Here is a 26,269-nt window from a genome sequence, read left to right on the forward strand (position 1 = left end):
TCTGAGGTCATTTATCTCAAGAAACAGATGCAGCTGGCGTATCGGCCGAAGATGGCCTTGGTCTGTCCAGCAACAAAGTACTTGAATGGCAAACTATGGAGATGTTGAAAACTTAGGAACAGAAAAAGACCTATAATTGGGTTCACACACAACCAACCACTTTACAAAAGAACCCAAAGCAATACATTTTCAAATTATGTTGAAACTTGACAGTGGTCCAGCGCTAGAAAAAAGAAAAGTAGGATAATTCCAGGGTTGCATTTGCCTGGGGAAATGAGTGATAACCACATCATGGCAGTTTAAGAGAAGTGGAGATTAGAGGGATCGGATATAAATTTGAACTGTCTTGTGGCCATGTTTGTTGTATATGTTGCCCTTATGTGCTAGAGGATAATTTCAAAAGAAACTGCACAAAAACATTTTAGTTTGTTTCCCTATCCACAAAAACAAAGTGATTTTTGAATAAAGAGAATCACCACATTAAAAGGTGCCTCTTTGTCAAGTTAGCAGGGGTCTAACTTGATTACCAGTCTAATTAAACTTTAGTACATGATTTTCTTGTATAAATGCTGCAGTAACTATACCCATGTTTTTCTGTATTGAACCATGTTAGTGTTTTAAAAGGTGTGGATGAGATATCGATGTGGCAAGGCATGCCTTTTAAATTATCAGTTTAAAGAATATCAGTACCAGGATTTTAATAGTCTTAGCACATTTCTTGTCTTGAATCATGGCAGTTTTGAAGCTCATAATATTTGTGCAACAAGTAATTCTGTAGAGTTTCCCCTGCCCCATATTGTGGTTGTCTTTTTTCCTGTCCTTTCAGTTAAGATATTTGTGTTTAATCACAGTAGGATATTGTTTGATGGTTTCATGTAAATGAAATGGTTATGGCTGTTGAAGTGTGTAATTCGGATTTTTAACAATTCATTTTGCATCTCTGGCCAACTGAGCAAGTACAAAGTAAAATGCAAAATGACTGGGTTATAAAAATAAGTGAGAGATTATGGTCCAAGTGGGTGATGGAGATTCTTCCCTTCTTTAGTGAAAAGGGTTGTGTATATTACATGCAGTCAAAAGTATTTCCATTGTTGGAAACACTTCCAGTGAAAATAATGGCATCCTTTTGGAACACTTTTTAGATAAGATGTTAAAGAAAGGGTTAATGAAAAGGAACACAGTAGATGATTTGATGGTTTTGAAAGAGAGATCTTTCTTTTCATGCATACAAAGCACTGAGACACTGGAACGATTTTTTTCAGACACACTGATGGAAAACTGGGGAAATCCTCTTGAAGTTCAGTAGCATGTAGACATCTATTCTTCATCTGAAAACTGAAAATGTTAATATATTACGTGAGGTTCTCATTGTTTATTTGACTCCAGGAAGTTTTTCACAACCAGCTTTTAGTTCGCATCTCCTCTGCAATGGAGGGGATATGTTCACATATCAGCCAAATTTACTCCGAAGTCCCTGCGAGTTATCCCCGTAGTCCCTGTGAGTTATTACTTCACACACAATTCGGTTTTTTTTTATTGTGAATTAGAGTGTAGCCTGATTTATATCCTGGATTTAAAAATCCACTTTTTCATTAGGTTTTTGGAGCCAGCGTGGTGTAGTGGTTAGAGTGCTGGACTAGGATCGGGGAGACCAAATCCCCATTCAGCCATGATACTAGCTGAGTGACTCTGGGCCAGTCACATCTCTCTTAGCCTAACCTGTTGTGAGGAGAAACTTAAGTATGTAGTACACCACTCTGGGCTCCTTGGAGGAAGAGCGGGATATAAATGCAAAAACAAACAAACAAATAAAATAAAATAAACTTCAAACTAGCAGTAAAGCCTTTCAGTAAACCCAGTCAGTAAGCCTGCTGTCTGGGAAAGCTCCATCACATACTATACTATCAGTTTGACGTGTTCAACATTTGTGAGCCAGTTTACACACCTCTCAGGCCCTGATATCTTGAACAAAATGGAGATCATTTTTATTTGCTCTTTTGTTTTCATAAGTTTATATGACTGTGCCATCTCACTTTTCATTAGGACAAGCTTATTTGAAAGCTGCCCACATCAAGTTTACAAGCACACCATCTGACTGATGAAAAACATTTCTCATGGGGGAGTTTAGCATTTTCAACTGTCCCTTCCCCATATCACATCTGAAGTCATGTAGTCATATGATGTACTATGTCAGTTTCTGGCCATTTGGTTCTTAATTGGTTTGAGAGATTATTTATTTATTTATTTATTTATTTTATTTAACGTATTTTTATACTGCCCCAAACTCACGTCTCTGGGTGGTTTACAAAAAAGCAAACAGAAAAAGTTAAAACATTAGTTAAAATAAAAGACAACAGAAAAATTAAAACATTAGTTAAAACAAAGTAAATGATACCGAAAAAGTTAAAACATTACAACAATTTAAATTTTAAAACAACATTTTAAAACAATCTTAAAACTATTGAAACAATATTTAACTAAAAGCCTAGGATAGATGTATCTTTAAAGACTTTTTAAAAGTTGTCAGAGATAAGGAGGCTCTTAGTTCAGCAGGGAGCATGTTCTAAAGCTTTGGGGCAGCAGTAGAGAAGGCCCTGAGTAGCCACCAGACGAGCCGGTGGCAACTGCAGATGGACCTCTTCTGATGATCTCAAAGGGCGGTAGGGTTCATGATGATGAAGACATTCTCTTAAATACCCAGGGTCTAAGCTTTATAGAGCTTTATAGGTTATAACTAGCGCCTTGTATTTTGCCCGGAAACTTATCGGCAACCTGTGTAGATCTTTCAATATGGGGATAATATGGTCTCTTCAAGAAAACCCAGAGACCAACCTAGCTGCCACATTCTGAACCAGGTGTAGTTTCCGGACTACACACAAAGGCAGCCCCACATAGAACTTATTGCAGTAATCAAGTCTGGAGGTTACCAGCATATATACCACTGTTCTGAGGCAGTTTATCTCAAGAATGGACGCAGCTGGCGTATTAGCCGTAGCTGATAGAAAGCACTTCTGGCCACCGCCTCAACCTGGGACACCAGGGAGAGGCGTGGATCCAGAAGCACCCCCAGACTGTGTACCTGAGATGACATTGGGATGCCAGGAAGGAGGCAATGTGTTAAGCCCTTTAAGGTATTAAAGCTCTTGAAAGTTCTTTGGAATACTCTTTGGATGTCCAGCTGAAGTATTACAGAAATGTTCCAGAAGAAAGTATTGGAAGAATTGTGGCCATGATTTCATATTTTAAGAATTATGGCTATGACATAAGAATTATAGCCATGATTCACAGGTGCACAGGCTCATTCTTTCACCTAGCTTCCTTTCAGCAGCTCTCCCCCCACCTCCAAATGCTAACACTTCTCTTAAACTTCAGAAGTGGTTTGTGTTTAGTTCCATGAACTGTCAAAGCAGAAAACCAAGGTGCATACTTTACTGATCACAGCTACTGTGTATATGAAAATCAAATGCTTCCCTGTGATTATTCTAGAAATCTTAACTTTTATCAAAGCACTCATTCATCTTCTTTCAGTTTTCAGCTTCCCTTTCATCTGCATACAGTGCAGTTTTGACTCCCAAAATAAAGACTGGAGAGAATTTAACTCGACAAAGTTGCCCTGTTATTTATTTATTTATAAAATTAATAGAGAAGATATCAAGCAGCTACTTTAATGTCCTACAGTCTAAATTATTTGAAAGATATGGAATGCTGCTGCAATGATGCTTGTGAGCACTAGTTGCTTCTCAAGTATTACACTCATCCTGCGGCAGCTTCATTGGCTGCCAGTTTGCTTCCAGACTTGATTCAAAGTGCTGGTTTTGATCTTTAAAGCCCTACACAGCTTGGGACTGGGGTATCTGTTGGACTGCATTCACCCATATGACTCTGCCAGGGCCCTTCACTCATCCTCTTGAACTTGGCTCGCAGCCCCGCCATTAACTGAGATTTGGTTGGTGGCAACAAGAGTCAGGGCCTTTTCAGTTGTGGCCCCTCAGCTCTGGATTGCCCTCCCTGAAGAACTTTGCCATGCTCCCTCCCTTAGGGTTTTTTAAAAAAAAAATCTTAAAACCCACTTGTTCAGAGAGGCTTTTTAATGAATTTTATTAGAGTCTTGTGGGATTTTAATTTTGTTTCTTTTTAAATTGTTTTTTATTCTACATTGTGTTTTATTTGTTTTATTGTGTTAAAATATTATATTACTTTCTATTGTTTTATTGTTGTGAGCCCCCCCCCCCCCGCATGAACAGTATTATTCTGGAGGGGCAGGATATAAATATAATAATAATAATAATAATAATAATAATAGGAATGAAATTATAGGAATACATCCTATAATTCCTATAATAATATATTCTTAAATTATAGGAATATAACCAAACCATTTTCACTCTTTACAGATACTAATAGTATGAAACAATGGATTAATTGTACAAAGCAGAGCCGACCCACCTGTTAGATGAACTAGGTGGCCACCCAGAGTGCCAAGCGGGGAGGGGCACTCATGACCTGGGTCATGTGCACACCTGGGTCAGAGGCAGCCACACCCAACCAGCCACAGCCAGTCAGCCAGCTGAATGACAGGTGACCATGTGTGGGTGCACGCACCATCTGTCTGTCAGCCAGCCAGCCAGCCAGGGTGGGTGATAGGGATCACTCACCCGACAGGAGGTGACCACCCACACAGGTGAGGAGGTTGGGGAGTGTCAAAGCCAAGCTTCACCTGGGGCACCCTGATGCTTAGGCCAGCCCTGCACATAAGATATGTTACAATTGAAGTGTCATAGTTGGGTAGATTCAATAGTCCCTAAGCAAAACTGTTCTCTGTTTTGCAAATGTAATTTTGTGTACTAAAGCAGATCTAAATATTATCAAGTTATTATTTATTATATTTATATCCTACCTTTCCTCCATGGAACTCAAAGCAGCAAATATGGGGTTCCCAAACAATTTTCTATCCAGGCACTGACCAAATCCAGACCTGCCTAGCTTCTATATGGCTGCTGCATGATATGCTTTCAGACCAGTTTTAATGCAGGATCCCAGTTAATCTAAATAGTGAAAAAGGCCTTTAGCCTCTGTATCCATGTGGCTGGGGAAGCTAAGCAAGGAGTTGTGTTTGTAGCTGGGAGCAACTATACCAGTAACTTAGATATGAAACCCTACAGCCAAACTCCGAACATCTTCATATTTTATACTATTATGTAACTATCTTGTTATTAAAAGATATGTAACATAATCCAAGATGTCAAACCAGGATCAAACAGTGGTTTTATATCATGTTTTGTTGGGATTGTTTTAAATTGCCATTTCCTGGTTTGGATACTATTAACAAACTAGGAGGCTTTGCATTTAGGTGGGGACATGAAGGAAAGAGGAAAGGGAAAGAAAGTGAGAGCAGGCTCATCTGCTTGTTCATAGTCTAACAAACTATGGTTTGTTGAATCATCTAAACCAGGGTTTCTTAACCTTGGGCCCCCAGATGTTGTTGGACTACAACTCCCAGAATCCCCAGCCATGTCTGGGGGTTCTGGGAGTTGTAGTCCAACCACATCTGGGGGCCCAAGGTTAAGAAACCCTTGTTTAGATTATTCAACTGGCTGGACTAGGACTGGGGAGACCCAAGTTCAAATCCCCATTCAGCCATAATACTTACTGGGTGACTCTGGGCCAGTCACTTCTCTCTCAGCCTAACTTACTTCACAGGGTTGTTGTGAGAAGAAACTTAAGTATGTAGTACACCGCTCTGGGCTCCTTGGAGGAAGAGCAGGATATAAAATGTAAAATAAAATAAAATAAGAAACCCTGATCTAAACCAGTCTAGTGTAGCAAATCTCAAAGAAACAGCTGAAAGGGAAACTTGTAAGGTTTATTCAGCAAGAAAATATATGCATGATTACAATTCAACTTTCAAAATTATCCTTACAATGAAATATATTGATGAGATTATCTCCTTAAAAGGCACTCCCGACTCACTTGAAAGGAGCAAAAATGTTTTCACCCTTCTTCAGTAGTAAAATTGTTTATCTGCCGTCCAAAAAGAATCTGCAGATGGAGACCCCCCACATGAGAACAAAGTCCCCGGTCACTGGAACATAATACTAGAAAAACAAATACTACAAAGACCAGTAACAGGAGGATGTCTTTCTAGCTTGTTTTTTTGTGGCCATCTTGGCTCCCGGAGAAAGGGGGTCCCCAAAACACATGTGCCAGCTGGATCCCTTTGTACTGAGCTGCAGTCTGTTTAGCCAGATGTCTTCCCAACAGTGACAAAGAAAAAAACAGAGCTTTTCTTATAATAAGTCAAGAAGCAGAAAAGTGTGTCAAGTGAAAGGAGGCCCATTGTGCCCCATCTGAAATGTATTAAGTACAGTTTAGGTCAGCAGTGAGAAATGTGCAACATCCGGAAGTGACCCCGACTTTCTGGTATGCACAACCGGTGACAAAAGTCTGGGAGCAGCTCAGCATTAAAGCCATATGCTCATGTTGCATAATGGAGTGTGCAAACCATGAAACAATAACAACAGATGAAAATCTGATGCAAACTGAGCTTAGTTCTGCAGGACAACATGTGACCTTTTCATGAAACAACCTATAGAATACTAGTCTACAAAGTTTAATTAATAACCTACTACTGAGATGACAAAAGGCTCTCAATAATAAAACGAATCACTGCAGGCATCTTTTTTCATAACAAAAACAATTGTAGGCAGCAGTCCTACACCAACTGTGCATACTCACATTCCATTTATTTTAATAGGACTTGCAGACACCTTAAGAAGGTTCAGAACTGGAATATTCTATTTGAATCGGAGAATACAACTTGAGTGTACATGTACCTCAAAGTGATATCTGCATCGCGCTGAGCTGTAATTTCCTTGTCTTTCCATTGGTGCTTAAAATGATTTAGTTGTTTTCTTAAACAACTTAAGATGATAAAATGATTTAGTTGTTTTCTTAAACCTTCAGGGAGCACCAGATTTTTTTTTTAATTGGGAGTGTTCTGGCAAGGCCTACCATCATGGTCCAAAAGCCAGACCTGAGCATTTATAGTTCAGAAAAACAGTCCTGCAACATCAAGAATCCTAAGAATGAATGAAATGGTCTTCCTTGACCATCTTGGGAAGTACTTATAGTGACAATCCCTCTTTCAGAGATTTCCAAGGGATGGATCTGCCTCTGTCCCCTTCTCCAAAAATGTATCCTAGCCAGCATCCTCGAGGATATAAAGGACTATTCCCCAGGAACTCCCTCAGCTCTAGGTATCTAACCTTCTCCACCATGCTCCCGGAGGCAATAGGAGACATATCAGCCTTACCAGAGTGCATCCCTTGGGAAAGGAGAACAGTACATTAAACCAAGAGCAGAGCTCATACAGAGCCTAGTGAAATATTTCAGCCCTCAGTAGTTTTCAGATGAGTGCTGAAGCAACACATCACGTTACCTGCTCTCTGACCCATGCAGTGACAGTTAACACTAGTTTTGTGTCCAGCTCCCCGCACTATGTGATCCTAAGTTCTGATCATGGACTTACACTGTTTTTTTGCCAAGGCTTTAAACAGTCCTGGTGGTAGAGCACAAAATTATAACAAAGTGAGTGGTATAAATTTAGGAATCAATTTTTTAAATGTTTAATTCCTAGGGCTGTGCATAACTGTCATTATAGAAATCGGTATCAACCTGATTATCAAATTATCAAATCCACCCCCGCACAGGGTGCCCTGGATTGCATTGAGCCGAGACATCAGTATTGGTTCAATGTATCTGGCTTGCTTTTAATGGCTTGATATTGTGAAAGATATTGTGTTGGCAGGATTCCAAGAATAGCTTCAGTCTGACTCAGCAACCCTAGAAATAGGCTATAACAAAGGGGGCCAGCAAAGTGGAGCTGGACTGAAGGACATGAAGGCGTGAACCCAGTGGCGCTCTTATTCCTGGACTTTGGGGCCAAAGTCCAGGGCCTTCCCATCCCCTGGGGCCCCCCAAATCCTCTTTAATCTGTCCTGGGTGGTGTGATCACCAATGGTCCACACTGTGCTGGGTGGCTGAGTGTAAAAGTGACCTGTGCTGGGTGCTTTAGAGACAGAGCGGGGAGTGGAGAAAGAAATATGTAGGATGGGAATATGTTAAAGGCCTTTGGGGGTGGGCTCCAAAGGCCTTTAGGTGATGATTCTTAACTTGCATAGGGGGACTCCAAAGGCCTTTAGATCCAGGCTCCAAAATTACTTAGGTGCCCCTTGCATGAACCTAGACTACCCAGGTTGATGTTGCTCATCTGCAGACACTGTTACTACAAGCGAAACCTGGGCAGAAGAGCATCTGTTTAGATTTGATGTCTAGTGGAAGAAGACTGATCATCCTTCCCTTTCTATTACCGTCACTGTGAGGATGTCTCTGACATCTCTCTCTGTATCTGACATATCTGTTTATCAGAATAAAAGCCAAACAGCAACTGCTAGGTGTGTGGGCTTCTTTGTGTGGGAGGGTGGGGAGAGATGGCTCGCACCTGATCCTTTGGTATAGAGTTGCTTCCCTGGTGGCATGGCAACAATGTTATTTTTTAATTTACCAAAAAAATATAATATGTGGCATACGCTGATTTTAATAATATTAGACTACCTGTTATACTTGTGCTGTTTTGTGCCCCCTGCGCCAAATTATATAAAGTTGTTGAAATTGAATATCCCATCAGCCACAATTAATAGTTGAGAACCAGTGTGATGTAGTGGTTAAAATATCAAACTAGGACTGGGGAGATCTGGATCCAGATCTTTGCTCAACTATGAAACTCAGTGGGTGGCCTTAGGACAGTTGGTTTTTCTCAAGCCAACCACCTCATAGGGTGATTGTGAGGACAAAATGGATGTGGAAGACAGGACCCTGTGTGCTGCTCTGAACATCTTGGAGGAAGGGCAGGATAAAGTTGTGATAATGCAAAAAAAAAATGCTGATGCACTGGCATAATTAATCTGATTGTGAAATATTTATTCCAGTCTTGTCTGAAGTGTTAGCTGGAACGGTACAATGGCCAAAAGGCAGGAAAATGCTTAGCGAGTAATTTGCTCTTGATTTGCATTACTATGAAAATGCTTTGTTAGTTTGGTTTCAGATATCCACAGAAAACAGTTGTGCTTTGAGAGGATGGAGGTTTACTTGAATTCATTACTGAAAAGAATTGATGCTTAGGCATTCTCTGAAACATTCCTATGGAAAAATCCCAAGATAGAACTGAACACCCCATTTGGCCTCCAATCTGGCTGCTACTTTAAAGTAAATATAAGCCCCTAAGTAGACAGCAGTTTGTTTAAAGTCCATTGATTGTAACATAGCTTTTACTCCTATATTTATATTATTATTATTACATTTATATCCTGCGCTTCCTCCAAGGAGCCCAGAGCAGTGTACATACATATTGCCCTTGTTAATCACTGAAGCCTATTAAAATGAATAGTGTGTGGCTTGTTCCTCAGCAGACTGATACATGTTCTGGAAAAGACTCACATACCAAACTATTAAAGTTGGGGGGGGGTGGGGTTTGCTGGAAAAGTTAGTCTTCCAAGTTATATACACTTTTTAAAAAAAACCATTGTGATAAAACAAAGAGAGTTTCCATTCTCCTTCAAAAGGCCTAAGTCCAGAGTACTACAACTTGTAGATTTTTATTATAAAGAAAACTCTCAACTAACATTTCCACCTGGTTCTCTCAGTCTTTGTTTCCATTTGGGAACTAGTTAGTTTCATTTGTACGACAGTTTCATATGCTGATTATTTGCATTTGACATTTGTTACCTACAAAGATCAGAATTTGGATAATGGTTTTCCCCATGACACTCTATGGATGCAAAAGCTGGACTTCGCAAGATACAAAAGGAATGATGCTTTTGAACTATGGTGCTGGAGAAGACTTTTGAGGATACCATGGACAGCCAGGAAAACAAACAAATGGATCACAGAACAAATCAATCCAGAATTTTCACTCAAGGCACAAATGACCAGGCTCAAACTATCATACTTCAGACACATTATGCAAAAATCCAGCTCCCTTGAGAAGTCTATAATGCTGGGAAATGTTGGAGGAAAGAGAAGAAGACCAGCAGCAAGGTGAATGGACTCGATTACAACAGCAATGAATGCACCACTGAGAGACCTTAAAGGCCAAGTTGAAGACAGATCATCCTGGAGAGAATCTATCTGTGTGGTCACTAAGAGTTGGCACCGACTTGACAGCACTTAATCAATCAATCAATCAATAGGATATTTTGGATATCATTAGTACATAGTGGTGGGGTTTTTTGTTGTTTTTAGAGCTATGGTTTTATGATCTATAATGAGAGTTTAGTAAAGAAACTTCATAACTTTGGAATAATCTTTTTAGAGGATGTTAGGTTTTGTTTTCTGTAAAGGTTTTAACAGAGTTAGTTCAGACATTATGTTGTCTTAGGAGAACTTCTAAACTCTTCTGTTGTGTTTGAAGGAGATTGTGCCTGCTGCCCTACTACTACAAATACTACCCAACTCCATCTACACCTACATGTGTTCAGTGTAATGTGTGATGGAACCTATGCAAGTACAAACTGCACGCAGATAAGGTATTTCAGACATTATGTCAAAACTCATAGTGGCAGCAGGTGTGATCCCATTTTCCCTTTTATGTATATTTGGAATAACATCTGAAGAGTCCTTAAGTGGATGAGAAATCAAGGGTATGTTCAGACATAATATAATTTGCAAGGAGTCCACTGTGGATGAATACTCATAATGTATAAAATCGTCTCTTGAGGATCAGGAAAAACCCAACCTTCCAGTTTGCAGCAGAAAGCAGGTGTGTACCATGCCGATTGGCAGACTCCCTGTGATGTCCCAAGTCCAAAAAAAGCATTTCTCTGTCATTTGGCCATTGTACCATTCCAGCTTACACTTCAGACAAGATTGGAATGAATATTTCACATTCAGATTAGCTATACCAGTGCATCAGGATTTGGTTGGCTTTTGTTTGTTTGTTTTTGCATTATCACAACTTTATCCTGTCATTCCTCCAAGATGCTCCTCTGGGACAATTTTTCAACTTTAAAAAAGTTACTTGCATTGTTGTTGTTTTTTAAAGCAATAATAATAAGTTGAGGAACGACCATTCATTTGAATGAATGTACATTCATTACAGAGTTATAATCTGTTATTTGCAGAAATTGTCAGCAATGAGAAATTGTCAGAAAACACAAAAGATTATTCAGAGTTTTTCAAACTTAAGCTACATCTGAAATCTTAATCGTTTTTGCAGGTATTCAAGAAGGAACACAATGCACCAAGTGTAAAAGTAACTGGGGGCTGAAGATTTCCATCATACTATTGTATATATTATGTGCCATACTAATAATAACAGTAGTCAGTCTGGCATACACAGGTAAGTACTGCATCTATTGTTTGTTTGTTTGTTTGGCATATTTATATACCACTGCAGCTCGTTTCTCCAGGCAGTTTAAATACAGCACACAAAAATAAAACAATAAAGACATTTTAAAAAACAATTTACAAATCTAATTTGTAAAAGCTTGGTTGAATAGGTACAAATATAATTTTTCTCTAGCATATGTCCCACTACCATACACCCAGAGACTGGAATACTAGGAATCTCAGCATCTTTATTACATGTATATTCTACCTTTTCCCCCAAAACGAAACTCAAATTGACATACATTGGGTTCCCATATGGTCTCTCATTCAAGACAGGTTAGACCCAGACCAGCTTAGCTTCAGCAAGGTTGCTGCATCATGTGTCTTCAGACCATGCCCTGCAGCCCTCATACCTGAGGGATCTTAACATCTGGTTACACTGACTACCAAATGCCATGGGAGAATTTCAGCTTCACCAGCTGGTATTCACCAATTACATTTTATGATGTAATGTTCTCAGGAATTATTACTAACATGTTGTCTTCATTGTTCTAGTTTTAGAAAAAATGGATAATGTTACTGGTGGCATGGAAACTTCACACAGAAGATATACAGACAAACTCACAGAAGTGGAAAGTAACCTGAAGAAACTGGGTAATCTATATGCATTAAACAGCAATGGAGATTATTGTCTCTTTAGTTTATTGATATCAGTTATCAGGCTCTCATATTGATTAGTTAATTAAGTCTACTTCCAGTGGTTTTATCCCCAGGCAAGGTGAAGCTTGTGATGGTGCATCTATTCCCAGCAGGTGACAGGCTTTGTGTCTGATCTCTTGCCAGAAACCCAGCCTGTACCATCTGCTGCTAGCCAAAAGTTAGTTTGCACTGTAGTAGCCCTAAGTCATGCTGTGGTTGGCTATGAACTCAGCTGGTGTGTATGCTGAAAACAGAGCTATATGCACCTATCCAGTGTGACCTTGTGGGTGGATTTGGAGTTGAAAGACCCAGGTTCAAAGTCCTGCTCGGCTATGAAGCTCTTTGAATGGCCTTGGGCAAGTTGCTGTTTCACAATTTATCCTTCCTTGCAGGGTTTGTTGTACAAATAAAATGTGATGCCCTGGAGTAGGGATTTTCAAATGAGGGTGTGTGGAGTCCTCCTATTTCCTCCTGACTCACTGGCAACCATGCTTTTGGCTCCTGACTGAAGGACTCATCTCACAAGACAAGACTGTCATGCCCCACTGTGTGAAACAGGATGCTACACTAGATAGGCCTTGTGCCTGATCTATCAGGGCTGTTCTTATGTTCACTGGGCTATGCAGTGCTGGTCTGCCAGCAAGGACACACCAAGGGGGTGAGGCATTAATCAGGGTTGCCAAGCCAAGGTCAGAATCCAGGTGGTCAGGTCTATATTACACGATAATGCAGGTCCAGGCACAGTCGGAGGTCAGAAGCCAAAAGATAAATTTCACACAACAGCATGACAGCAAGTCAGGTAACAAGCCAAGGTCAAGCCAGGAGATCAGTTCTACAAGGAAGCAAGGTACTGCACAAGCATTAGGCTGAGAGACAAGCAACAGTGTTGCTTCAGCAACTGTTCCTTCCAGGTTAAGTCCTTAAATAGGCCCCTCCTTCGGCCTTCAGAGACAACTGTACTTAAAGGGACAGTGACCTATTTCTTAAACGTAAGCTCCTCCAACAAGGAAATTATTTCTCTATCATTGGTAATGGTTCCAGGGAGTCTTTGGAGTGAGAAGAGATGGGCAGAAGGGTGTTTTCTGAGTGTGGTAGATATGGAGGCTCTGCCGGCAAGGGTGTCTTTTGAAGTGCCAGCTCCCCAGATCCTCTTCCTCACACCCCAATACTGGTGGTTATACGTTTGAATCCATTACTGGCTCCTTGGAACTGGGAGGCACTGGCACCATAAAAAAGTCTATGACTCATTTTTTACCCTCATCTCCTGAGCTTTCTTTGCTTGTGTCTGATGGGTGCATTAGGCTCAGGTTCATGACAAAGACAATGTGCCATCTCTAGGAGGGGAGGAAGAAAATGGAAGTGTGTCAGACAGTATCCCTCCCTCCTCCTCATGTCTGAGGAGGAGGCTTCTCCCACTCCTCCCTCAGGCTTCTCCCACTCCTCCCTCAGTCTGACTGCCAGGCTCAACAGCCAGGGAAATGCTGTCGCTGAGCATCAGTCAGGCTGAAGGAGAGGTGGGAGCCTCCTTCAGCCTGACCCTGACTATGTAGCCAGCCATTCACAAGGAGAGATGGGTGGGGCCAAGACAGGGCTGTCTGTCATTATTATTTTATTTATAAACCGCCTGACATAGGAATCTCCAGGCAGTGTACAACCTTTTAAAACAGAACAAAAATCAGTTAAAATTATAGCTTGTCAAAATTTAATTAAATAAAACAATTAAACAGTTAAAAAATAAAAAACAGAAAGCCTGAGAGAACAGATTCAGATTACTTTATTATGGTCACTGACCAGAACCATCAACAACAAAACTGACAAGTTAACAAATTAAAACAGAATATGTATACAGGAAAACCTCGGTATTTGCATGGGTTCCATTACATGATGTTGCCACAGATAAAGAAACTGCGAATCATTGAAGTCAATGTAATTGCAGGGGTTAGGTTCTTGGAGGTTGGGAAACTGTGGTAAAAATGGGCCAAAACATGTGGTGGGGGAATAAAGTGTGCTACCATGCCCCCCAAATGTGCCAAAATACTTTCCCCCCTGAAACCTCCCCCACACACAACATTTTTAGACCCCCTTTTGGACAAAACGAGCCACAAAATTACTCCGATTCACAACATGGCAGCCAAAAATGACCTCCGCGGCTGCCTCTGATCCACAAATCCACATGTTTAATCCCTTTCTTGTCAGTTTTTATTTGCGTATAACGTGGTCGGGTGCCGATTACCCAACCACAGATATGCAAAACTGCGGATGCCAGATCTGTGAGTACTGAGGTTCTCCTGTACTACTCATTACCTTATAAATCTATATACCAAGTACTAATTGTCAGAATATTTAGTCTAAATAAAAATACTATTATCCTTAAATTTTTTGTTATAATTGAAATCAGCTCTTGCCTGACCTTGCAAGATGTGGTACAGAATTTAGCCACACACACAAAAATTGCGCCCCCCCCCTTTGTAGACCACTCCAAACACCCCCAAATGTCCATCTCTGGGTGAATCAGCACTTTGTATTTTGCTCAGAAACGTATTGGGAACCAATGCAGTTCTTTTAAGATTGATGTATATGGTCTCTTCGGGTTATCCCAGAGACCAGTATGGCTGCTGCATTCTGCACCAGTTGCAATTTTTGACTATGTATGTGAGGCAGATGCTGAAAGGCATCATCACAGACTGTGCGGGAGGAGGCAATGGTGAACCCCTCCTGTGTTCTACTAAAGAAAACCACAGGGCTCTGTAGGTGCCAGGAGTTGAAATCAACTTGACAAGGCACACTTTACCTTTATGTGAGGCAGCTTCACATAGAGTGCATTGCAGTGTAGTAGGGTATGTAGTGGAGTCCTGGCCCCTGGGGCTCCAGAACACAAGACTAGGAAAGAAGTCACAACATACAATTGGTGCTTGCTTTTGTTTCCCCGATTCTAGGTCAGATTAAATTGACTTGTTTTTTCTTGCTTTTCCCCCCTTGTGTTTTCTTCAACATTGGAAGATTTACCTGTGGATGTCACAGTTCTTGGTAGCTTGCATATTATTTTGTTTCCCACCAACACTGACAAGATTTACTTCTTGCCACAGTTCTTGACTGCTTGCATATTATTGTATTATTTCCCCAAACCGGCAAGATCTACTTCCAGAGGTCACAGTTCTTGGCTGTTTGCATGTTATTATTTTGTTTTTGTATGTGAACCAGTGACAGTAAAAGCCTGCCTCATAACTGTAACATTTAAAGCGTGTGTTTGTGTGTGTATAAGGTACCTGAGCTGAAGCTTTAGGACAGAAGGGACACATTTGTTTTAAAAGGTTGAAACTCCCTGCCCTGGAGGATGGTTAGGAAAGAAATTTAGTAAGGTGAGACAAGCTGAGTTTCAGCAGGGGAATCTGGTGAAAAATATCCTGGTTTCCACTGCCCTGTTTTTCATGGGATTCCTCTGCTAATAGAGGATGCAGTCCAGCAAAAGTTAAGCATTTTAAATTTTATGGTTTCAGTAAGAGATTAAACATGTGCTTAATTCTTCCCCTGAAATTAGAGGGATTTACAAGTGTTTAACTTTGGCTAAATTGCGTCCACTTACAAGGAATGAAGAACATGGATCCCTATGGGACACCCATGAAGTATGTCACTTCTTGAAATATAGTAGATATAATATAAAGATATAATCGATAAAATATGTCTGGTAAAGCACTCACTTTGCATACACAACACCCAAAGTTCAGCCCATGACATCTTCAGGCCACAAGGCTGGGAAAGAGCTCAGTGTTTGGAGAATTTCTGCCAGTTAGAAGAATAGGGGGTTAAGATGGACCAAAGATCCGATTCAGTATATTTCAGTATACAGGCATACCTTGTTACCCGTGGATCCAGCATCCATGATTTTGCATATCCATGGTCGGGGAACCAACACTCAACTTCGACATACATTGCCGGGGTGAGGGGGTTAAATTCATGTATCCATGGGTTGGAGGTGGCCAGAAATGACCTCAGAGGTCATTTCTAGCTACCATTTTGAGCATGGGAACCATTTTATGGCCTGTTCCATTCAAAAAACACATTTTTTTCTGTGAAAAATTGCAAATAATGATAGAATTCGGTCTTCTGTGGGTTATTGCTGGACTGCTGGAGGCCCGGGGACTATGGTAGGGCACCTTACTTTGAGCTTTTGGCCCATTTTTCACCATTTTGGGGAAGATTTGCAGACCTCCAGGAACCTAATCCCCGCGATCCCATAGACGGCAGTTTCAGATATCCGTGGTGTCAGCATCCGCGGTATTATCACTGAACAGAACCTCTGCAGTTACCAAGATCCACCTATATTTCATTCATATAAATTCCACAGAAAAGTAGAAGCTATTATGAAATCAGTTGTATTTAAGCATATCTTCATCTGGATGATCCCTTTTGTTTCCAAAGAGAGAGGAACTATCGGGTTGGGTTAATAACCTGATAGCTGGGTTAAAAATTTTCATGAAATAGTGTCAAGAGAATACTTACTTTCTTGCACAGTTATTTCAGTTCCACTTCAATTAAAAACATGTCTAAAGAGTTTTAGCAAATTTCATCAGTTGAACTATAGGATTGCTTAGGTGTTCCTAATTTTGATTCAGCAAACCTTTCTCAATTAAAGCTCCTCTTCTGACAAATAAATGACATTTTTTCTGGGGATTTTTCCCCCCAGATTACCAAGCTGGAGAGAAAGCTGTGAACACCAATACAGAGCTTTCAAGCTTCAAAGCCGATATCTTGGCCCTCCGCCAGCAGCTTCGAGAGATTTCAGAGAAAACTGCAAAGAACAAAGATACACTGGAGAAGCTGCAAGAGTCTGGTAACGTTTTAGATGACCAGCAGAGCCAAATGAAAGGTGTTTTGGATAGCAACTCTTTCATGATCATCAGTGTCAACAAAACTCTCCAAGCTTATAATGGCTACATCAGTGATCTCCAGCAGGACACAAGTAACATCCAGACAAGTTTGCAAAGTCAAATGCACTCACATAATGTAGTCATCATGAATTTAAACAATTTGAATCAGACACAGGTTCAACAAAGAGATCTTATCAGTACTTTACAGAGATCTGTGGATGATACAAGTCAAGCTATCCAAAGAATCAAAAGTGACTTTCAAAACCTTGAGCAGGTTGCCCTCCAGGCACGGAAGGACACTGAGTGGCTTAAAGAGAAAGTGCAGAATTTACAGATATTAACAGCCAACAACTCTGCTTTGGCCAAAGCTAATAATGATACACTTGAGGATATGAGCAGTCAGCTTACTTCATTCAATGGGCAAATGGACAACATCACCACTATTGCACAAGCCAATGAACAAAATCTGAAGGATCTCCAGGAACGCCATAAAGAGTATGAAAACAAAACATCTGCTAAGTTTAACCAGCAAGAAGAACGGTTTCAAAACTTTGAGGTAGATATAGTCACCATCATTAATAATATTAGCTATACTGCCCATCACCTGCGGACACTAACCAGCAACCTCAATGATGTCAGGACAACATGCACAGACACTCTTAGTAAACATACTGATGAGCTGACTTTTATGAATAACTCATTATTGAATATTCGCCTGGATGCTACTGCTCTCAGGACACAACAGGATGTGATGAGGACAAGATTAGATAATGAAGTAGCCAATTTATCAATAATAATGGAAGAAATGAAGCTGGTGGATTCCAAACATGGTCAGCTCATTAAAAATTTCACAATACTACAAGGTAAGTTGTGTTTGAGATCAAGCTTTGGGACTGAAGCTAGGGATTCCCTGAAATATTTGCTGATTTCTTCCTGCAAGATTCATACCATTTAGAATCTTTTAAATAAAATAACATTAGAGCCTTCCCACTAGGGTGCCCCTCAGATGGAGTGTTTTGCAGCACTTATATTTAATTCACATGTTCAGAGTTCCAGACCCCCATGCTGATTGATGTTAAAGCAGATATAATAACACAGTCAGCACATGTTGTACAGCAACTTCTGTGCCAGAACAGGGCAATACCCGCTTCCCTCCTCCTTGCTTAAGGAGCACTTGTTCTTCATGGATTGCATTTGCCAGTTTGGTGCTATCAGAACTTCTGGAATTTATGTAGGTGTCCTTACTTTTCCTTAACACTTACTTGGTAAATTATTCTTTTGCATCTCACTATGGTGTGGTATCATTGTGTGTGTTCATTCCAAACTGCACATCATTGCCATCTTGATTACCTTGTCTACAGAATGAGCACATGACTGGTTTGGGCCTTTTTGTATTTTTGTTCTTAACAGAGAGCACAATTTGCTTCTTATAACCAAGTCTAATCTTAGGGGCAGGCAACCCAGGCACCTGCATTGCTGTGGGTATACATACATTGATGATGGATGCCAGTGCTGGCTTGCCATCATTCGCTGCTAGAGGCAAATGGCAACAGACCACCCTGCCCCTTTTGCTGGCTTTGCACCACCCCCATGAAAAATGCCATATAGGCTAACCCGGGATTCTTGAACCCATTTCGGATGATCCTTCATCAGAGAACACAACCATTCTGTAACAATAAAACAAACACTAGCAAGTCTCCTGACCAAGGACTTACATAGATAATCGTAATAATGTAAATAGCATCCTCCCCCTTGTACACAAATCGATACATACCACTTTTCCTCCTCTCTGAGCTTAAACAACAATAATAGCTCAAAAAACCAATCTTTATAGAGGCAACCTTTCCTCTTACATCTTACTGAGGGGGGAAAAACTTACTAACTGCCAAGCCTCAAGGCTTGAGAATATATAGTCCGGCATCAATTAAGATGCTTCTAATCAGGTGGAGCCACCTACGATTTGGTCTCCCAAGAAAATGATGAAAACATTAAGGCACCAGCTGTATACTATCACCACATTCATTAAAGATGCAGCTTTATGTTGCTTTTTGAATTGTTGACACTATCATCCTGCTAAAACTGCCAAAGCAGTGAGCAGAAGGACGTAACTTATTTTACTTTTCAGATTGTTGATATATCATGCTGTTGAAACAGTGTCAACAGTTAATTATATAAATTACAAAAACCACTATCTGCAATAACAATTCTAAAATGAATTCTTTCAAATGTTGTAAATTACATTGGCACATATAATATATAACATCTTCTTCCTAATTATAGGTCCAAAAGCTCCCATATACAGATTGTCAACCAAATTCATATCAGTAGAGCTGATATATATATATAGCCAACCTTCTACAGTAGTTGTATAGCAAGATGAAAAAATTACAAGAACACGAAAAAGTGCCATTCTCTTACGCAAGAGCACCCATGCTTCAGAAGAGTGGGGGCTGGCCAGGGGCGTAGCTAGGAGAGATGGGGCCCCGTGTTCACCTTTCTCCCTGGCAGCCCCTTGGAGTGAGAGAGATAATGAAGAAGATAGGGAGGGATCTTGCTGGAGGGCCTTTTAGGAGCTGGGGGGGTCTGGGTTCTTGGAACCCATTTGCTCAATTATAGCTACAACCCTGGGGCTGGCAATGCATGTCTGCTTTTGTTAGAAGCACATGTGCAGCATTAGGATGTCAGCCGCTGTATTTTAAACAAATCAAGCTTCAGCTTTTCCTTCTTGTCTTAAAAAACATTTCCTGAAGTTACATTAGTGTCTTTCATTGGTTTTTCAGTTGATCAAAATCAAGTACCGTTTTTAAATGATAGGTATTAATACATATACTATCTGGCATTAAATGTGCCTATGTCTGTAAATGAGGCTATTCTCACAACCAGGAGAAATCGGGCTAAGGGAGCCTAGCCCAATTTCTCCTGGTCGTCTGCTGCCACGGGAGCCACACTGCTCCTGGCAGCAAACCACCCCTCCCTTTAGACGAGGTTAACTGAGCGAGTGCTCCACTAACCCCGTTTAGTTGATCGTGTGCCACGGCGTGTCTCTGCACTGCAGCAACACATGAGGAGACCCCCACTGGGAGGTTAAAACAAGCTTCCTGGTTTCAGGGGTCTCTTGCACTTGCACAGAGCATCCTGGGACTTCCAGGGGCCGCGTGGCCCCCAATCCCCACAGCCCCCACTGGTTCCATGACAGAGCTGGTAGCCGTGTGGGTGGCCGATCCAGCCACCCAGGGCTTAGAGGCTGCGTGTGTGCGGGGAGAGCGGGCTAAGCCCGCTCTTCCTGCACAAACTGTCCTGGTGCTTCACACGGGTCGTGTGAAGCGCCTTAATGTGACCTTGGTCTGAATGTACTTGCTGATGCAAAATTTATCTAGTGAATAATGTGCAATTATACTAGATAAACTTTCAAACATGACCAAAAAAAAAAGTCTGACATCAAGACTTACACTGTACTACAGTAATAAACAAAAACAGCAAGGAGGTTGTGTAGAGCAAGTGCTCAAAGTTACATAGTCTCTTGTGATCTCAGTCCACTTGTGCAAGTGTTTCACTTACACTACAAGGATAGCAGATGATTTTGCATCAGTCCTTGTAACATATATGGGCTGAGGAGCAGGTTTCACAGGAGGAGGTACACCACAGTTTGCACAAGGACATCCTATTGCATTGGCGCAGCGCTTATCTGCAACAAAAGCTCCCAACTTAGAAGAACTAGCTAGTGCAACATCCTTGCACTAGTGCGACATGTTTACAATAAGTGCAGTGTTGGTTTGGATGTTGGCCACTAATACCTCTGGCTTGATAGACATGGGGGAAATCATGATGCTGTAATGTTGGTCTTTTCAGTTCAGAGTTTATAAGTGATGGGGCCAGTATACATGTAATATTCATGGTCTCTTTACCATTATGAAAAGATTAGAAGTGGATCATGAGATTGTACAGTTCCTTCCTACCCCCAGATTTTCCACTTTTCAGCTCCCAACTTTTATTTTTATTTTATGACATGTATACTTAAACAAAAAGCTACAGGGATCTCTCACCTCCTACTGACATTTCACTTTTAAAAAAAAGATTATGCAATTCCCCCAAACCTTTGTTGACTTTTAACTAGAAGTCCATGCTTTTGCTGCCTTGGTAGGCTGCCATAATTTGTGCTTGCCTCCAACTCTGCCTCTCCGCCACCCTGAGTAAGGGTATGTCTCTTCCCTTCTGTCATCCTGAGCTTTGGAAGTCATAAGAACATAAGACCAGCTCTGCTGGATCAGGCACAAGGCCCATCTAGTCCAGCATCCTGTTTCACACAGAGGCCCACGAGAGGCCCACAGGCAAGAGATATGTGCATGCCCTCTCTCCTGCTATTGCTTCCCTGCAACTGGTACTGAGAGGCATTGTGCCTCTGAGGCTGGAGATGGCCCACAGCCACCGGACTAGTAGCCATTGATAAACCTGTCCACCATGAATCTGTCTAAGCTCCTTTTAAAGCTATCCAAGCTAGTGACCATCACCACATCCCATGGCAAGGAATTCCATAGATTAATTATGTGCTGTGTGGAAAAAGTACTTCCTCTTGTTGGTACTAAATTTCCCGACCTTCAGTTTCATGGGGTGACCCCTGGTTGTAATGTTATGAGAGAGGGAGAAAAATTTCTCTCTGTCCACCCTCTCCATTCCATGCATAATTCTATACACTTCAATCATGTCTCCCTTTAGTCACCTCTTTTCCAAGGTAAAGAGCACCAGGTACTGTAGCCTTGCCTTATAAGGAAGGTGCTCTAGGCCCCTGATCATCTTGGTTGCCCTCTTCTGCACCTTTTCCAGTTCTACAATATCCTTCTTAAGATACGGTGACCGAAGCTGTATGCACTACTCCAGATATGGCCGCACCATAGATGTGTATAAGGGCATTATAATATTAGCATTTTTATTTTAAATCCCCTTCCTAATGATTCCCAGCATGGAATTAGCCTTTTTCACAGCTGCCGTGCACTGAGATGACACTTTCAATGAGCTGTCCACCATGACCCCAAGATCTCTCTCTTGGTCAGTCACTGACAGCTCAGATCTCATCAGTGTATATGTGAAGTTGGTGTTTTTTGCCCCAGTGTGCATCACATTACACTTGCTTACATTGAACTGCATTTGCCATTTTGTCGCTCACTCCCTCAGTTTGGAGATATCTTTTTGGAGCTCCTCAGAATTCGTTATGGATTTCACTGCCCTAAATAGCTTAGTGTCATCTGCTGATTTGGCTACTTACAAGTCCTTTCACATTTTTCACTGTCTGAGACTCAGGGTGACATCAGGGAGAGACCCCTGAAGCCTAAAGAATGGCAAGGGCTCTCCCTACTTCATACTGAACTTGTCTTGTCAGATTAAAATATACAGTCACCATTGGCAATCTGGCAAATGTATTTGTGGATTTAACCATGCTTCACCTTACCAGGGTATCGTGGTATCCAAAGATTGCAGCTGGTTAGCAAACATGGCTAGCAAACATGGCTTAAGGGAAAACCTGTTAGCTTTAACAGTGATTACTGTTGATGTTGATGTAACATTTAACCAAGGGGTGAAGGGTGGAAGAATCTATGTGACAAGGGCTAGAGGAGCAAACACATCTGTTATCTATGCACTAGAATAATGGTATATCAGCATATTGATTGGTATAAATTTCCTTCCAGAAATGTCCATATTCTTTTAAAATATTTATTCAAAACACTTCCTTGATTTTCCATTCTGCATTTTGTGCTTTCTTCCATGATGCTGTAGAGGTAACCAAAAATGCTCACCTTGAGCACTCCAAAATTATCTTGCATCTTCTTTGTTTAACTTTAATGGTGAGTGCAGTACAGCAGAACAAGTGACAACTTCTGCTTCTTCTGCTCAACTAACTAGGTGATGCAGGAACATAATTAGGTTTCCCAAGATTTTCCCCATGATAGTCAATCAAATCTCCTTGTACTTAATCAAAGGTTTTAATTAGTTCAGAAGCAAGAAAAAGAGCCTCTAGATCACCCCATCTCATTTCTGGGAAATAGTAAATAATAGAATTATCTCCAATAAGCATGTCTAGATTCCCATTGGGGTTGTTGATCCATATTAGCAGCCCATATTAACCACCTGAAAAGCAAACTTCTGTGCAACCCTAATCATGTAAGAAGCTCAGTCATCTGCGTTGTTTTTTTTTAAAAATTACTTTAGGTTCCAAGTTTAGTTTCCTGCTGGCTTCTTCTGTAATGCAAGCACAATTACTAAGTTTCCCTGAGTTCCTTGGGAGAAGCCATCCCAGTTCAGAGATTTTAAAACTGGTCTAAACTTCTTGTGCAAATAGATCCTTAGTCTCACAGTGTGAATATACTTCCAGTATTTTTATTATATTAAACAAATCTCATTGCTATTCTAACTTATGACTCAAATTATTATTTTAGGCCCTCCAGGCCCAAGAGGTCCCAAAGGTGACAGAGGGCCCCAAGGTCCTCTTGGTCTTACTGGGCCGAAAGGACAAAAAGGAGAAAAAGGTGAACCAGGACCACCAGGACCTCAAGGTGAAAAGGGACCAACTGGACCAATGGGACCGCCAGGTGAAAAAGGTGGGAAAGGTTCCCGAGGTTCACCTGGATCCAAAGGCCAGAGAGGTTCAACTGGGAAGACTGGTCTGCCAGGACCTAGTGGAGACCCAGGACCACCTGGACCAATGGGCAGAGATGGCCCTCAAGGCCCACCGGGCCTACCTGGACCCCAAGGTCTACAAGGAACTGTTGGTGAGCCAGGAATACCTGGTCCTCGTGGATTGCCTGGTCTGCCTGGGCCACCTGGACTGCGTGGTATACAAGGACAACCTGGACCTCCTGGGCCACCAGGTCCAGGAATGCCTGTGGCACTGCAAAGTGAGGCTAATGGTGAGTATCTGCACACATGGTTCCCTACCAATCTGCCTGCCTGCTTTCCTAAGATATTGCTTGGTACCATGCTTACCACTGTGTTAGTAGGCTCTCTAACAAGTTGTGGGATGGAGGAGACAAAATGTTGCCTATAACTAGAATGCTCCAGGGTTTCAGCCAGCTTGGAAAAGGAGCCTTGTAGCATTGTTTGGAGTTCACAGGAGGAAGAATGTATCAGAAGGGAAGGAAGAGTACAGCTTTCCCATCCCCCTGAAACTTCTTCTGTGTTACATCGCACTGAGAAGAGAACTGGTCTTGTGATAGTGAGCATTAATTGTCCCTTTTGCTAAGCAAGTCTACTCTGGTTTGAATTTGAATGGGAGACTACATGTGAGCACTGTAAGATGTTCTCCTTAGGGGATGGGACTGTTCTGGGAAGAATACCTGCATGAAGAAGGTTCCAAGTTCCCTCCTTGGCATCTCCAGTTAGGGCTGAGAAAGACTCCTGCTTGCAGCCTTGGATAAGCTGCTGCTGATCTGTGTAGACAATACTGAGCTAAATGAACAGGGGTCTGTCTCAGTATATGGCAGCTTCCTATATTCATATGTTTGCACTAAATTGTTCTGGTTTGGAGATGCCTGGCAACCACATACCTTAACTTTATTGCTGCCTGGTGGTAGCGGGAGGTTTCTGGAGATTGGGGAAGTAAAATAGTGTCCTTTTTCCTCCTCCTGAAACTTCCTCATAATAGTGCAGAAAGGGGAGTTTTAACTTCCTAGTCTATATCCTTCAACAAAAATGTCCTCATCTGAGATATGATAAATTGTTAGTGACTCTAGCAAACCAATTCTGTCCCATCACTCCTGTTTTCTTTTCTTTTTCCAGCTGATACCTTCAACATTGCATAGTCCTGGAAAGGAAAATTCCTTTCATTAAATTCTATTCTGGAGAGACCCAGATACTGTTTTTGAACTCTGTCATTGTGGGATACCATCACACTACAATAAAGCAGAGTTTTTGTGAGGGCCCAGTTTTCATTAGCTTATTGGTTTAACAAGAATTGTTTCATGTTTCAGGTTGTCCTGTTTACTGGAAGAATTTTTCAGACAACTGTTATTACTTTTCATCAGAAAGAGCCATTTTTGAAGATGCAAAGGTTTTCTGTGAAGAGAAGTCATCACATTTGGTGTTCATAAACAGTAAAGAGGAGCAGGTACAGGGCCACATCTGGTTTTCTGACAATGAAAGATGTTGGAGGCACTTTGGATGTGACAGGCAGGCAAGATGAGCCAGGCAGCTCCTGGGGAGAGATAAGGAGCAGGAGGGAGGGAGGGAAGGAGAGAGAGAGGGAATGAAGGCTCTATTAGCCTGGGGGTTAGCGGATGTTGGAATGCAGGTGGTGGAAAGAGGGGGAAAGACAAGGGAAAGCAAGAAATAGAATAAAGAGGGAGATAAGACCAGCCTCAATACCTGTCCTTAATCTGCTCTTTTGTGAGCTAAACTGAAAAGGAATGAATCTCAATAGAGAAGTCTTAGGGGTCTTGTTCCCTAAGGCAAGTCAGCAAGATGCCAGCTTGCCACCATGATTCAAAGGCTGTGGCACTCTGCCCGCAACTAGCAAAGGGGGCACTGGGTATTACAAGGCAGTCAGGCATGGGAGTTTGCCAGCAACAAACCCACACAGGGATGGCCCAGGCTCAGTAGTTCTGTTCCTGGATTCATGGATTCTGCTCTGGAGTCCAGAGGGCTCTCAAGCAGTCAACAAGGATTAATCTGTTGCAAGCCTGTGCAGAGAGTGACCCGAGAATCTCCAGGTCAGTCTTCTGCTGGTCTCTCCAAAGCAAGTCTACACAAGGACCACTCAAAGAAAGAAACTTCAGCTCAAATGGGTCCAGACTCCACAGTCCAGTGTTCCAATTTAGCAACTAAGCAATCCAGTAATTCAGCTTAAGGGGAAAGAGTTCATGCACACAGGTGGGTATTCAGCAATTCAGGCTTCTGGGCAATAGAAGGAAGCCACTAATCTCCCACAACAAAAACCTCAGCACTCAGTTGTTGGAGCAAAGGCTTTTTATAGGGTTTGTCCCTCTGCAAGATTCCAAAGGTGGGAAAACTTAGAAATACAAAGGGTAATGTTCAATTGTAGGATCTAGAAGAGATGTGTGAATGGGACAGCCATTATTCAGATGGACCCCTGAACAAAAGTGCCCCATTGTGCCAAATCTAATCAGCTGTGTAGATACCTGTCTTGGATGCATGATAGAGTGGGGTTGTTCAACTTCCAAGGATGGTCTTTTTGTTTGGCTTGCTTTGCAGCAGTTCAGGTTGACATGACACAGCAGTTTGACCCATCTGAGGACTTTCTCGCCTCCTTGTGTCATCTGTCTATGCATGGGGTTTGCTCAGCCTTGCTTAGGTCAGAGTAAAAAAATTGG

General features: G+C 41.5%; 1 protein-coding gene across 5 annotated transcripts in view; it reads left to right on the forward strand.

Annotated features, from left to right (window-relative positions):
• Positions 1-26,269, forward strand: part of COLEC12 (collectin subfamily member 12) — a 162,181-nt gene that overhangs the window by 123,970 nt on the left and 11,942 nt on the right. For all 5 annotated transcript variants that reach the window (XR_008306449.1, XM_053247412.1, XM_053247409.1 and 2 more), the window contains 5 exons: positions 11,273-11,395; positions 11,941-12,039; positions 16,769-17,815; positions 23,381-23,851; positions 24,911-25,047. Coding sequence is in view for 4 of the 5 variants with exons in the window: in XM_053247409.1 (XP_053103384.1) it covers positions 11,273-11,395; positions 11,941-12,039; positions 16,769-17,815; positions 23,381-23,851; positions 24,911-25,047 (1,877 nt within the window). In the remaining variant the exon portion in view is untranslated. The remainder of the gene's footprint in view (positions 1-11,272; positions 11,396-11,940; positions 12,040-16,768; positions 17,816-23,380; positions 23,852-24,910; positions 25,048-26,269) is intronic.

The sequence above is a fragment of the Hemicordylus capensis genome, chromosome 4, assembly GCF_027244095.1.
Source record: "Hemicordylus capensis ecotype Gifberg chromosome 4, rHemCap1.1.pri, whole genome shotgun sequence".
Lineage (NCBI taxonomy): Eukaryota > Metazoa > Chordata > Lepidosauria > Squamata > Cordylidae > Hemicordylus > Hemicordylus capensis.